At 41.3% G+C, this 16,380-nt stretch overlaps 1 protein-coding gene across 1 annotated transcript in view; it reads left to right on the forward strand.

The window, feature by feature from the left end:
• The window catches only part of LOC306922553 (stromal cell-derived factor 1-like), an 86,326-nt gene extending 74,408 nt beyond the window's left edge, over positions 1-11,918 (forward strand). The window contains exons 3-6 of the mRNA XM_079500236.1: positions 447-628; positions 4,048-4,165; positions 8,308-8,391; positions 9,933-11,918. Of these exons, the coding sequence (XP_079356362.1) occupies positions 562-628; positions 4,048-4,165; positions 8,308-8,391; positions 9,933-9,975 (312 nt within the window). The 5' untranslated portion in view covers positions 447-561 and the 3' untranslated portion in view covers positions 9,976-11,918. The remainder of the gene's footprint in view (positions 1-446; positions 629-4,047; positions 4,166-8,307; positions 8,392-9,932) is intronic.
• The last annotated feature ends 4,462 nt before the right edge of the window (positions 11,919-16,380 follow it).

Consider the following 16,380-nt stretch of genomic DNA (forward strand, 5'->3'; position numbering starts at 1 on the left):
GTGCATTACTATGCGCGCATTAGTGCACATCAGCTCATGCACATCACGTCCCATGTGTCTGTCTGTCTGTCTGTCTGTCTGTCTGTCTGTCTGTCTGTAATTGAGTGAATGCAGCAGATGGGGGAGATGGCATCAGAAAGAGCCAAGGAGAGGCAGATGACAGACTGAACTGAATATAAGCGAGTGAAAGTAAAGACTAACCAAGAATAGAAAAGAGAAGGGGAGGGGGGGGGGGGGGTATGAGAGAGAGAGAGAGAGAGAGAGGGAGAGAGAGAGTAGAATTCCCCTCAGACTCTCTCCTTGATTTTCAGCCAGTACATTTGACAATGGAGGAAGTCTGCTGCTCCGTTGTCTGCCCTGCTCTCATGCTGAGTCCCACTTCCCTCCCTCCCACCTCCTCCTGAGAAAGTGGGAGTCTCTCTCTCTCTAACTCTCTCTCCCTCTAGCTGGCTGGCTCTCATCTCTACAGATTTAAAGCAGTGCTGAGGAGAGCAGGCAGCCACACTGTGTCCTGGATTGTAGCAGAGAGCAGCCCTCCTTGCATACTGTGAGCCCACCGTCATGGATGTCAAACTGCTGGCTCTGATGGCACTGCTGGCCGTGGCCACGCACGTACCAACCTCCAATGGTAAGGCTGGCTGACCATGATTTATCCCATTTTTATCTGTTTTGGAGGGTGGGATTTCTTGATTTGATTTGATTTGATTTAGACATAATGTGCATAATAAGTTGAATAATTCTTGAAAGAACTGTTGAAGAGTGTTTGGAGCATCGTTTGTTTGGGCATTATGGTTTTCTCCAAGGATATGTTGCTTGGATGTCTGGGTAGTATGTCAGTATATAAGTTTTACCCTTAGAATAAATGCATTCACTAAATGCCTAATTATGAAATACAATATTAGGAATATAAAAAAAATCTTAACACTATTCAGTTTAGTTGTCTAAGTGGTGTGTGTTTTTAACAACATGTTGCTAGTAGTGTTTGCATTCATTGTTCAGTTGGACTTCCAAGGTCTTTAGAGTTATTTGTCTTTTCATTTTGTGGTGGAAATTAAGTCAAGCTTCCTTGCTAAATAACTCTATTGTCACATTTATCTCAACACTTTGGTATCCTGCTCTGATGTACTGCTTTGGCCTTTTGAATATCATACAATACATGAATGGATACATTCAATATACTGTATAGCCTCCATTTGAAAATTCCGCCACTATGATAAAATGATTGCTGGCTTTAGTGGCTTACACGATATCGTAATTTTAAAAGATGTAATCGTATAATATAATATACTTTTTGTTAATTGACCAAACTACATTTGATTTAAAAAAAATATTAAATGAAATCCTATTACAGCGGTGAAGTGCAGAACTGAATTAACCATTGCATTAATCCCTTACATCCTATGATGATAAGATAAGTCAGAGTGGAGTTGAAATACCCAGGCCATACAGGCATACCGGTATGCTAAGTTTGTTGTTTCTACCCCCGGTGAGCATCTCATTCTCATTGCATATTAAAGAGAAGGCCTAGCATCAAATGTGTGTATTTGTCTTTTCTCCTTGCTTTCTTTTAATTAGTTTCTAATTAGGGATCAACAGGCTGCAGCCCTGATAGCTGTGGATGCTCTCTTACTGGTGCTGTAAGCCGCATAATGATCCCCTAGTTAGCATGAGAAAAGAGTCGGATAGCTTGTGAATTTGACTTATTACACTGTTTAGGACTTTGGCTAAATTTGACATTGCATTGAACGTAATACAAGGAAACATTTTAGCCACACAAAAAAAGTTTCGTTTTTGTTAGTTTTTGTACTTTTGTAGTTCATGGAGTTAGTGCTTGTTTTTGTCTGTGGAAAACCTGTTGGAGGAGAAAGTACCTGAACTATCTAAGAAAGCTGACACATTTACGAGTGTCCTTGTCTGTTACTTTTCGGGATATTGCAAGTAAATACATATTTATAGATGTTTCTTGGATTTTAAAATAGGTTCACAATGATGTCCAACCCCCACTGGCTCTAACAATGAAGACTTCTCGTTCAGAAGACCATGTATGAATAAAGGCACCATGGGTGATGTTTAGTCATTCTAAGAATGTACTTGAGGTGATTTCTTTAAGGGGTTTTAATTCTGCTCTTAAGCTCCGAGGCATTCTTTGGTAAATGGAAGGAATATTGGAAAGCCCAGTGTTGCTGAACGCTGAGGGTCCTTCTCCATTAGAGTGGCAAAGAGGCTGAATGCATACAGAGTGGAAAGCTAAAATTACTTCTGTGAGACTGAATGGTGAGGTGTGTGTGTGTGTGTGTGTGTGTGTGTGTGTGTGTGTGTGTGTGTGTGTGTGTGTGTGTGTGTGTGTGTGTGTGTGTGTGTGTGTGTGTGTGTGTGTGTGTGTGTGTGTGTGTGTGTGTGTGTGTGTGTGTGTGTGTGTGTGTGTGTGTGTGTGTGTGTGTGTGTGTGTCCGTGCACTATAGAGGCAGGCCAGTGTGGTGTGTGTGTAGCACGCTAATCTCTTTTTAATGACTGTGTTGTTAGGAATATCGGCAGGTACACTTACGTATACCTCCCTCAGGCGTTGTAAATGCATTGGACACATTAGATTAGTTGTGATTATAGTAATGATTTTAATTGTAAAGGGAAATGCATGCAATGCAAGTTATTTTAGTTAATGCTTATTCTTCAAAGTAGTGTGGTTGTAGGCCCACGATTTTGTTTATGATATTTTACTTACTTATTTGTTTATTTGGACAGGACAATGCATATTAATGGGCGTCACATGGACATGCTCGCTGACTAAAAGTTATGTACTGTGTGTTCTGTGGAATATGAAATGTGTTATGAAATTGGTTTTGAAATGTTGTGTTTATCTAATAGCAATCAGATGATCTATTGGGTAGATGGCCTGAATAAGGTTTAGTTTGACACTGAGATAAACATAGTCAATATGTTAAACAACCCTGAAATAGCTGCATCTACATTATCTACAGACTGATTTTATTTACTTGGTCCTGATGTCATATCTAGTCTGTCCACTTACAGTTGGAGGCCATCGATATTGTCCTTTTCTTTTTGCTGAGGTTTGCGTGATCTGCGCAAAAGGACAGTTAACCCATTTTGGGCGGGAACCCCTTTTGGTGTTTTAAACATTGTTATAATTTAGCTATTGAAAAATAGCAGATCTACAAGCTCATAGCGCGCCACCGAGTGGCGCGCTACGAGCTTGTAGGTCTGCTATTTTTGAAAAATCGTGAAAATATTTATTTCAGAAAACTGGAGGATTTTTTTAAAAATTTTGAGGTCAGGCCTAAATGGGTCAAATAATAAGGGACAATATCGGTGGCACCCAACTGTATCTATAGTCTGTCCACTTACAAACATTCTGGCAAATCTGAACACTTCTGTGGTCATTTAGACCATGCTCAGTGGGTAGTCTTACCATATAGTTCTTATTCTTGATCACCAAACCCTGACTTATAGCACATACAGACTTTCCTTAGGACTTTCAGTCTTAGCTGTTATTTATATACTGTATCTTAAGAAAATAACACCTGGTAGGCCTATAGGGACATCTTGTATGCCCATGACCACAGTAATTTAATTTGACAACTTTAGCACTTTTAAACAGATACAGAAAGGAGGCCCATGGAATGCTGAAGGGGGAAAAAAACCCACAACAATTTTCTAATGCCCCCAATTTATTTGACTGCCCTTTAAAGTTCATTGCCCGTTATTTGACAAAAATATATATAAAACTCTGAGAGTTTTTGAGCCAAATTGTAATAGTCCGTTCATAGACTTGGAGCAGTCATTTGCCAATCGTTATGGTTCCCCTGTGCCTTCTGTTTTTCGTTGTCTTATTTATATTTTATATGGAACAAACTAAAAAAAATCTCCTCGTCGTGGTGAGAAGTCAGGAGGGAATGCTGAACTGAGTCACCGCCTAACGTTCCCATTGGCCTAGTTAGTTTAGAAAAGAAAGAGCAGAGACTGTATTCCTTCCAAATTGACATGCTCGCTGACTAAAAGTGATGTACTGTGTGTTCTGTGTGTTTTTTGTAGCCAAGCCCATCAGCCTGGTGGAGAGGTGCTGGTGCCGTTCCACACTCAACACGGTCCCGCAGAGGTCCATCAAAGAGCTCAAGTTCCTCCACACGCCCAACTGTCCCTTCCAAGTCATGTAAGTACAGTAATAATGAGACTACATGTTTTACAATAACTGCACATTTAGCATCCATTATTATGGGGATGAACATTTGGTTTGTGAGCTTGTAGAACAGCTATTTTCTGTGAAAATGGTAAATGTTGCATTTATATATAGCGCTTTTATCCAAAGCGCTTTACATAGATTGTGCATTACATTCACCCATTCACACACATTCATACACCGATGGCGGAGGAAACCATGCACATTGGGAGCAATTAGGGGTTCAGAGACTTGCTCAGGGACATTTCGACACACACTCTGGGGGAGCCCGGGCCAAGTACAGAAACGGAGCGGGCCTAATATAGACCCCTGGCGGACTCCGGTCAAGTGAAGTACAGTATGTAGGGTTTAAAGTGGTTATGAACAGAGGAGAAACACAGCCTGTGTGCATTTACTCTTTTCTTTCAGCCGCAGAACTGTGACCTTAAGAACAAGTAGAATGTAGTCTTCAGAATTGACCATAGGCATCTATCAGTACTTCTAGATTCAAGTTGGAGCACCGATTCTCGGTCGGTGTGGATTAGAACAACACGATCCATGCAGAGTGAGGAAGGCACTCGGGGGACCATTTTTGTTTTGCTAAGGAAACAATCATTAGGGGTCAAAATGATTACCTTTGTATTTCTGCTGACCCTCCGTGTCCCTCATCCACTCTCTTTTTTTATTTCCCTTCCAAGCCGCCCAGAAAGATTTAGTATAATGCCAATGGTCTGGAACACATTACCAGAATGACTCCTTATTTGTAAACCTATAGAAACCACACTGGCAAAAGCCCCACAGCTAAGAAAAGAGCGTTAGGGGGGGTGACTCTTCGAAGGGGTAACGTAGTGGCAAAAGGTCAGAGAGGATGCATAGTACCCCCCTCCCTTACCCCCTTTCCCTGGAAGTAGAATCGGAGGAGTCAAGAAGTCATTTTGAGTGAAGAAAGAGCCCCACGAGGCTCCAGGGGAGAAAGGCAGGGTGCTGCTCTGATATCTCTGTTGGCGCAGATGAAAGACAGACAGCGACACTAACCCCCCCCACATCCCCCTGTCTCCCCATGGCACCCCCCACCCACTGTGCCCCGGCATGCTGTTGGTATTAACTTGCTGTGAAGTAATTACTACCTGCTGGTTGTGGAACTCCAGGCCCTCACATTCCAGCCAAGACAATTAGGGTGGACTATTGGTCTGACTGACTGACTGACTACCTGTTAGTCAGTCAGTCAGTCAGTCAGTCAGTCAGTCAGTCAGCCAGCCAGCCAGCCAAAGCCAGCCAGCCAACTAAAGCCAGCCAAACACACAGACAGATAAACAGGATGGAGGGAGACACATCAAAACACTTGAAACCTCCCAAAAGGATTAGCGAGCCACCCCCCTAATAAAATAAAATAAAAGGAAAGGGAGACATCTCTTTAGGACAAACAAACAGAGGTCCCGTTGCGTTGCGCAGCTGTTTGGTTTACTGAATCAGATGTGTGTGCCGGAGGGATTTCTACAAGTGATGCTCCTAAAATCCTTGAGGCAAGCCTGGCCATTTGTTCAGTTGACCTGCTGTGTGTGTGTGTGTGTGTGTGTGTGTGTGTGTGTGTGTGTGTGTGTGTGTGTGTGTGTGTGTGTGTGTGTGTGTGTGTGTGTGTGTGTGTGTGTGTGTGTGTGTGTGTGTGTGTGTGTGTGTGTGTGTGTGTGTGTGTGTGTGTGTGTGTGTGTGTGTGTGTGTGTGTGTGTGTGTGTGTGTGTGTGTGTGTGTGTGTGTGTGTTAAAGAGAGAGGAGGAGGGGGCATAATTAAAGGGCGGGGCACAATTTAAGTCAATAAAGCATTGAGGCTGTGATGAAGGAGAGATTTGTCACAGGGAGGAATGTTTAATTTGCAGGGTCGTGTGATACAGGCGGAGAGAGAGGCGGTGAAACGCTACCCCTCAGAGTTGTTAACTCTCAAACACGACCTCTTGCCACAGAGGTGTGAGATCCATGTGTTTGGAGGGGGGGGGGGGGGGGGGGGCTCCTCTCATGTCCCACCTATTTACTCCAAGGCACTCATCACACATCGGAAAACCCACCACCCAGCGGTGTGCGATAACAGAACAAATCCTTCTTCTAAACATTTGGCTCAGTTCTCCATCAGCAGGCCGAGCCTTCATTCACAGAAACATACACTTTCTGGGTGCCCACTGCCCAGAGCTGTTAATCATAGAGTACAAGTTATTGGGACATCCTATCTGGCCCCTGTAGCCTATACGTCTAGTCAGCCCTTACTGTAGGTAGTTCAGAGTTCAGTGTTTGTAATCTACAACAATTGTAAATTAAAAGTTATTAACCCCTATTTTATACTTTAAATGTTTGTAAAATAAAATAAAATAAATAAATAAATAAAACAAATGCGAAAATAGCCAATCTACAAGCTCACAACACATGACATCATAACGTTTTGTGAGATGGTAGATCTGCTATTTTCCTCTTTGATCTGCTAGTGGACAAAATAATAATTGTCTCCTATTTTCTCCTAATGACACGCCCCAAATATGGAAACCAAATGGTTATGTTTTTTTATTTCTTTTTTCCTTTCCCCCCAGTAATGCATGAGGTAGATATCTTGTTTTGTCATGGTTGTTGTAGTGATGCTGTGAGCCTCCCTTCCAGCTGTCCCAGAGTGGAAACGGAGAGCTGTGATTCTTCACTCCTGTAGTTAGGGTGACAGCCTGTTATGTTGAGTAAATCCCGCGGTTTAAAGTGGGATGTGTTGTGGGATGTTCTGAGGTTTTTAGGGATTAAGTTGAGCTGTTTCTAAGGCGGGCCGTCATGAAGCTTCAGTTATTATTCTGATATATTGCTACACCACTGTATCATGTTTTAACTATGATGAGGTGGACATCATTCTGGACTTTGCAGAAAGAAAAAATAAGATTTATGCTGGACACTATAGTGTACTAGTATATGCAATTATTTTAATACAAGTATTTCCCTCTAGTTTTCTATATAATAATTTGGGTTTCTTTATTTATTAGAGACAGGTCAGTTGATATAAAATTGCCAGAAATGTGATTTTTCACTGCTGTGCTTAGGGCGATAGAGACATTATATGTGTGGTAATCCTTTGGTTTATACTTGGATGTGTTAGGGAATTTTCACAGATTAAAGTGAATCCGTTTCTGACATGGATTGTCAGAAAAACTGCAGATATTACATAGACATATTATCATAGATATGAAGAAGTGTAGCCTACACAAATAAAGACTTATCTGAGGTTATCTGTATTTATACAGGTAATATCAGACGGTTCTGCCTGACACAGCAGACTACATTTATACTTCACACATTACAATATTTTCAAAGATGTTAAATAAGAGTTATTTGTGTTTCTATATTTTAAAAAAAGACAAAAAATGCAGGTACTAATTTATGACCTGTCTGCTGAGGTATGGAAATACCCTGATTTAAGCTGGAATTTTTAGTTTTTAGCTAAATAAGATTAACTGTGCCTGGGCTGAATCTTCAGAAAACCTTGTTGAGATGAACCACCAATGGAAAACATATCGGCAGCACAACACTGAAGTCGCCGTGTTCCGGTGTACAATAAAGTCTGCCCCAGCTATAGCTACAGTATATGAATTAAGGGGCCATCAATGAACCTTGGGAACAATCGGCAATAATTAAATGTGCCACTCACATTTCACATTGTCTTGGAGGTCTGGTTACGGTTTGCATGTTGAAACATGACCATAGATGAAAAAGAAGTGGATGGAAGTACACTATTACAGGATGTTGAGCTGACAAAGAAGTATGCCAGATGTATAGGGCAGTACACTGCTGTATTGTATCTGATTAGAAAGCATGGAGGCTTGAAATAACATGGTAGGGATGGTTGAAAAATCATACGTTCACACGCACGCGCACACATGCACGCGCACGCACACACACACACACACACACACACACACACACACACACACACACACACACACACATGCATGCACGCACGTACACACACACACACACACACTCACACACACAAAATCTAAAAAATGTCGAGGGGCAGAAACCCAATAATTCTATTAGATTCTGCATTCTGCATTCTGTTATTCTGTTTTTCTCTCTATTTCACTCACTCCTCTCCATCTCCATCTCTCCTTTCTCAGTGCCAAGCTGAAGAGCAACAGAGAAGTGTGCATCAACCCAGAAACCAAGTGGCTTCAGCAGTACTTAAAGAATGCCATTAATAAGTAAGAAAAGAAATACTCTCTCTCTCTCTCTCTCTCTCTCTCTCTCTCTCTCTCTCTCTCTCTCTCTCTCTCTCTCTCTCTCTCTCTCTCTCTCTCTCTCTCTCTCTCTCTCTCTCTCTCTCTCTCTCTCTCTCTCTCTCTCGCACGCAGGCACGCACGCACGCACGCACGCACGCACGCACGCACGCACACACGCACGCACGCACGCACACACAGATAGAGAAACACGCATGGTTCTTGCAAAGCAGAGATACACAGACGCATACCATTAGCACAGCCCTGTTCAACTCCATGGTGGCAATTACTCTCGGAAATCACCAAGTTGGTTGATAAAAGCGACTGACTTATTAACAGTGAAATGACTTGCATCACCTGAAAACAGTGATAAATCTGGCACTGATATTTCTGCAGTCATTTCTTGTGTGAAAATGTCTGAAATTGTGATTAAATATTCCATAAGAACACTAAAAGGGTATCAGTAAAGGCAACATTGGCCCATTTTGACCATCTCAGATTGTGAGAAAATGTAGGCACATAAAAGATATGTAAGCATTATTCAATGTATATATAATTTCTAACGACAGTTACTGTTAAACTGTCAGTGGTAGGGAGCAGGTTCATTGGTTTTGACACCCAATGAGTAAACAATGGAGGCTACACTAACTACTACAGCATCTCAGAATATTTATTCTTAAATGAGTTATACAGTTCAAATGCGTGTGCAATAAACCTAACAATGTGTCTGCAGATGAGAATCAACTGGCTAGGATGTGCTCTTGAAACAGACACGACACATAGCCTACAGTACAAAGGCTGAAATGTGACGTTTTCAAAGACAACACATATAGTTACACAGTAAAATCCTCAGTGAAGTTTTAACGTAATTTTAACCCATCTGTTTGGCAGAGTATGTTAACATTGTATGTTACTTGTATATCTGCAGTGGTTGGAGTTTGTCTCCATACTCCATACATGTAGGTATTGCCTGTAGCTCACAAGTTCAACCATATCTGGACCAAGTAGGGATTCTGCCTTGACAGAGCGTTTGATATTTGGTCTCCCACGCCTGAGACCGTGGTTCGAATCCCCAGTTAGACATGAAAGCTACGGACTGAGGATATTAGAGATCAGCGTTACATTAAAAACACAGGAGCTCATCAAATGTAACCACTTAAACCGTATACACTTTGTTGACCGGGGGTCCTCCAGGGGTCTATACTAGGTCCCTTGCTTTTTTCCGTAATTCACAAGATCAATGGGTCAAAACAGCTTTGTGTGTTTGTGTATACCAAATTATGCTGAGCTTTGAGTGTTTGTGTGTACCAAATTTGAGATGATTTGATTGGCTGGGCACGGAATGTGATGTATGATGAATGATGTATGATGACAAGAGCGCCCCTCACTTCACACGAGTGTGATTTTTGCTAAGTGTTTAGTACCTATTGTGACATGCCCAGAAAAGGGACACTACGTGATTATGGTGGATGTCGCCCTATTATTAGGAGCATCTTATTGACGTATCCTCTCAAATTGATCTGCAGGGTGAAGAAATCCAGAAGACGTAACAACAACAAAAATATCTAAGAAGCGTGGTGGGACGCGTTGCAGACCGAAAGGCAACTGGCAACCAAACATGTATACCTCCTCTCTCTACTGCTACGGATGTATTATCATGTCACACACGCGCACCTGTCCGCCTCTATGGGCCGCTTGCAGAACCAGCACTTGTTCACCACCTACCCATGCCATCCTGCAGCCTCGCTGCTGCGCCGCGCGCCTGCAGGACATGATGGCTTCATCCCACACTGTCACCTCTCATAGCTTCACCATCAGCACCAAGTGCAATTATACCTTGTTGTATTAGAATGTCAGGATGCATGTCAGTCTTGTCTGTCAAACTATGTAACTATTTTTTTTAGTGCATAAGCGTTTGTGTGCGTGTGTGTGTGTTGAGCGTATGTGTGTGTAGCCTACATGTACTAACTCCGAATGTGTCTGTATATAGTATTTTCTGACTTCATGCGGCTGTAAGGGACAATATGAACTCTGAACTCTTGCATGCAAGGCTTTGTGGGTAACCCCCGGAGTAGGATTTGGAGGGGGACATGTGACACTTTGTGACAGGGACATACAGACAGACTGGCCAATGATCGGTTAGCTTACTCCAAAAGAGGTGACCAATCAGGGAAGGACATGCTGTTCGTAGTCTAAGGAGCTTGCTGCAACATCAGTGATAAACATTATTTCACAAAAGCTACTAAAAGACTAGCACTGACTTAAGAGGTGCTATGCAGTATATAATGAGTCAGAGCCATTGACATAAATGTATTTCATGTCTTTGGATGGAATGAGATCATTTGGTGCAATGTCTTACATTGACCATAACCTTTGAATGATCACAAATCATCAAAAGAGATACAAAACACTGTTATGTTATCTTTATGTGTATGAATTTGCAACGTTAATATTAGCTGAGTAACTGTTTTAGATCAGCTAACAAACATTGGCACTGCTGTCATACTGAAAAAGATTGCAATGAAAAGGGTTTTTAAAAACACATCAATGCTGCTGCTTTATTGATTAATCATTCATGATTCCACTCAAGTCTTAGAATCAGTCAAATCAGAAACCAAATATTTATTTAACAAAAAATATGAACCTCAGAATAAATAAATGTAATGTTTATAACCATGTGTCTTCTTAATATAGTTCAATGCATTACACAGCTTAGCAAAGCAAAGGGACCTGGTTGAAATATTGTAAGAGCACAGGGATTTTTAATACCAACACCTGTCCTTGGTTGGAATATAAAGCTATGTTTATTGCCACACAAAATACCTAAAATCACATGTGAATGTTCATCCAGGAGGAACATTCATGTTTTATCTACTTTTTTATCTACAGTATATATTTGAGCCACTTTATTATCGGTTGCGTCTTTTAAATGTAATGATTTTTTATTTTTGTATTTTGTATAATCTAGGTTAAATAAAAACACATTCTAAGGCTATTCAAGCAGTACTAAATTAAGGCATTTCCAGATAGGACTGTGCTATAAAACAGTATTACTAATTTGTTTGCCCTTGTAGTAGGCCTACAATTGTAATCACAGACATCTGTAAATTCCTCATTTTGTGTGTATTTGTTTAAACAGCTAAATGGATGGAAGTGATTTTTCTTCTCTTTTATATCATCCACACGAGAAAAGAATCCCATCAAACTACTGGAAATAAATATGGGTCTCATTACAACAAATTAGATATCTTTCATTCTGTACCAGGGGGTACAGTATAGTGTATCGTTATCATCCACTCTCATCTGGGACACATCCTCAGTTTTAGGTTGGATAAATCTAATAAATCTGTAAAAAGGTCCCACATGCTTGAATACTACATCTAAAATCTAACTGTTATCATTGTTACTTGAGCCAGGCAATTATCAAATGTCAACCGGCCCGTCATTTCTCTTGAACAGCAGTAAATGCGTTTGTTGAAATAATTTCAGTGAGGCTGAAATATCCCATTTTGACCTGAGATCAGATTCTAAAAATGTCTAGATTTTTCAAAAATAGCAGATCTACAAGCTATGAGCTTGTAGATCTGCTATTTTTCAATAGCTAAAGCATAACATAATGCTAACACCAAAAGGGGTTCCCGCCCAAAATGGGATATGATGTGTCGATGGGGCCGTGGAGCTGAAACGGAGAACAATACCTTTCAAGTGGGGATCGGTGGGAATAACATGTGCTTTCAATCTAGCCGTTCCCAACACCCCACGTGCATTTTGTGTGCACGTCTACAGTATTTTGCTTTACTGTTGACATGCTCCACAAATTGAGTCATCTTGTTTTTTTTTAATATACATTTTCGATGTCAGTATATGATGACCATTTTGGCCTATTCAGTTATTACTACCATTATACTGAATGGCGCTATCGGATAGAAACCTTGTGTGTCAAGAAAAAAGAAAAGAAAGGGAAAAAAAGGGAAATGGAAAAAATTCCAATGGATCCAATACAGTTATAATTTAGTCACAAGCTCTTGTTAATAATTTCCATTGGTTAAATATTGATAATATATATCACAGTCAGACTTAGCAACTTTCAACTTAACCTCCCAATGTTGGGCATGTCATTATGGAAGACAATTCTAACTCTTTCTAAAGTAGTGAAAATAGGAGATCTACAAGCTTGATTGCTATAGTTATATAGATGGCATAGACAGCAATGACATGGAAACTTGTAGGCCTACCCCAATATCTAAAATATTGGCATGATGTCATCTTCCCATCAATGTTCTAATAATGGCAGTGTTATTGTTATACAGCTATACAGGGCATTACATAGTAGTTTTATGATCAAATTAAACTTATATTTGGACCTAATTCATGTAACACGAGCATCCACAATTATGCATAATATTTGCTAGTGTGTAAATTACTCGTCATGATGCATATGTTCTACTTTTGACCCCAAGACAATGTGAAATACTGGGTTGTTCTTTTGAGGCAGCTTCTGGTGCGTATTTTTCATCTAAAGATATGTTACAATTTTTTACCCTCTGTATTTTCACTGTTTGTAAACCGAGAAGCAATATCATAGCTACGATACTCACTTCCTTTTTAAATAAACTTTTATAAAAATATATTTAGTAATCCTTTGTTTTTTCTCAATTATTTTTTGTAATAATCGTATGAATATCTGCTGAACTGTTATGTTTGTCTTTAACTACCAATGGCAACTCTATTTTGGACATGTAAAGTATAGCTGATCTACAAGCTCTCAACGCGCTGCATGGTGATGCATTGCGAGCTTTCCGCTATTTGTACCCTGGAAAGTTTGGTGAAGTGAGGTTATTTGTAACCTATTAGAGCTTAAAGTGGTTAATATACAAAAGTGTCCACTCTGGTAAAAACAAAAAAAGCTTTCCTTGTCAAGGGTATCACAAGGAAATACATAATTTGACCGTAACATACCTGACACAGACACTACACCACACCTCAAACAGGTGGAACAATAACCACATAATTCTGCACAGCATAGAATACACACTGGAGTTAGACCCTTTTGGGACCGTACCCTTGGTTACCTTTTCTGTAAATACAGGTTACCTTTTCTGTAAATACAGAAAAGGTAACCCAAGTGTCCCGAAAGGGGCTAACCTAACACTGGAGTGTAAACGTTGTCGCTCCGAGGCTGCCAAAATGAAAGTAGACTGAGCCAAAACCCCACGCAAATCATCTTACAGCGTTTGTGTGGTTTGATGGATAAATGAACAGGGATATTACTTGGCATTTTCCCGTAACTAAAACATGTTAAGTGAATCCTTTTTTACCGCGCCTTGAGGTCAGGAGGAATCTCTGTGGTTTCAGCACCCGAGGTTTTCCCAGTATTCATTTGTGCTGGTTCATTACTAGTCCACAGCACCGGGGAGCTTGTGCAGTTTTCTAAAACTGTCAGCTCTAATAAAATGGAACTGTCAAGCAACTTAATTTCACACTGAGGCTTCCTCCACTGGCCTTTACGTATTTGTAGCATTTGTACGAGAAACACGAGACAGGTTTTTGGAAGTGGACCAAGCGCTTTAGAGGGTCAAAGCTGCATGTTTTGAGATCTTGGGCGCATTTAGAAATGATTATGGGATTTCTATGCTTACTCAGCTGACCGAGGTGACTGACAAACGCACATAATGTACATTAATATGTAATTTAGTGTAACACTTTGGTCTAATGCAGTCCAGTCCCAATATACAGTATATTGGGTAAGTTTTACTGCAGGAGAACATTCAGATCAACCATATACAGGTAGGTGTCAAGCAAAGGTGTGAAAAATGCAAGTTATTAGTCCCAACAATTTGTTGGGACTAAAGAAATCACTATGTAGGCTACAGATGTAGCCTAGATAAATGTATGTGGGTGGCAAATTTAAATATTACATTCGCACACATACTATACTGTAAACACAACAGGAGATCACATGGGGATGGTTGGCATTTAAATGCAATTTATTTGTGTATTTGTGCAGTATTATTATGGTAAAATATAATGTACAGTAATATGCATACCATATATGCTGAGACTAATAAAACAAACACAGGCTAAAAAAATTACAGCACAATTGTCTTCTCTGCTACTTTTTTTGCATCTAGCCCACCTCTATTATGGAGTGTCGCAGTCCCGCCCCCTTTCATGACGACGCCAGGCCCAGGAAATAATTCCCAATGCATTTTTCCCATAGACATTTCAAAATTCAAAAAAGTATTTATTTAAAGACCTTATAAGCGTCGTACAAAGCCAACTCGAGTTGTGACAAATCATGACAACAAACACAATATTTTGGACCAAACAAATAATTACATAGAAGAAAAACAACAAAAAAAGTGTTGTAACCTGCCGTTTTCTTCTTCTTTCTTATTATTTGTTCGGCCCGAAAAATTGTGTTTGTTGTCATGATTTGTCACGCCAAGAGTTGGCTTTGTACGAGGCTTAAAAGGTCTTTAAATAAATACTTTTTGAAATGTCTATGAGGAAAATGAACGGAGAATCATTTCCTGGGCCCTGGTAGGGGGCGGGGCTGCGACGCTCTATAGCCGAATACTATATGGCCATTTATTGTCTGAGAACAGTGTCTTTGACCCCTAACTGACTTAACAGTATGCCGCTTGTAATGTTGACAGTGGAAATGTAGACTCCTTCAACTATTGTACTCATAATAAATCATTCGGAACAACAGCATCAGCTGAACGCCTCAAATGTAAAATGTGAGACAGATTCCCTATAAATCCCAGAAGTCTCAAATCAAGCTGTAGCCACAGGGAAAGGAAACAAGCAGCTTCTGTCTGCAGTCTGCACACAGCAGCTTTCAACTCAAATCACCTGAGACGGAAAGCATAACCAGGCTGGACAATAAATTGCCCAGCTGATTTGGTCTCCGGGATTGTGGGTAATCTGGTGTGATTTGGGGCTCTTTACAGTTACATCTTTGAACAACTTAATACCCAGCTGGCGGGATGGAAGGTAATGGGAAACATGCTGGCTGAGAAACCACACACGGGGCCAATCGCGAGCCTAAATGGGTGTGTGCGCAACCTGCGCACGGCGTGCAATCATGCTTTGTTGTGTGGTGGGTGGTGCTGAACGTGGGTGAAGGAGTTGTGGGGGTGGCGGAGGAGAGGCTGGGACCATGAATGATGAACGTACGTCTGTGTGTATGGCTGCTGTTCTCACGTGTGTGTATCGTTGATGATGGTGACTGAGGGATGTCAGCAAGATGGGGTTTGGGATCAGACTGCTATGTCTCTGTTTCCTGGAGCAGAGCTGTAGCCTTTATGAAAACACATCATCTGGGGAAGAGAGCGTAACATGTGCTGTTTCCTGTTCAGGATGCATGGGACATGGGACTGATGCTGAAGGGGAAGGTCAACACACACGCACGGGTCGCACGCACGGGTCGCATGCACGCACGCACGCACGCACGCACGCACGCACGCACGCACGCACGCACGCACGCACGCACACACACACACACACACACACACACACACAGCCCCACTCAAAATGTATAATTATGTTGTCACCCATCAACTCCCTGTTGAGAATATGAAATAATGGACAATATACTGTACAATATAAGGGATATGAAGTCAGAGTATGCAGCACACCTGGCTAACTTCACCCAGAAATTGGCCGCGTCACCACTCTGTGTGATCCATTTCCAGGAACATGTGCTGGACTCCCTGGTCTGGTCTCCGTGACTCGGGGATGACCCTGCAGAAAGCCAAGGCCACGCTACCCCCAGTAGACAAACAGCTAAGGGCCCGTGGAGCCGAAAGACAGAGCATGAACCATTGAAAAGCATCAACATGAACACAAAGAACAAGCACCCTGTTCTCTGGGGCATGAGGTTTGAGCTGTCCACCACGATCACTCTTCTCTTCTCAATGCAGTGGGAGAGTGCAGCACACTGCAGTTGTCGGGGTAGAAAATTGGCCG

This window comes from Electrona antarctica (assembly GCF_951216825.1).
Source record: "Electrona antarctica genome assembly, chromosome: 4".
Classification (NCBI taxonomy): domain Eukaryota; kingdom Metazoa; phylum Chordata; class Actinopteri; order Myctophiformes; family Myctophidae; genus Electrona; species Electrona antarctica.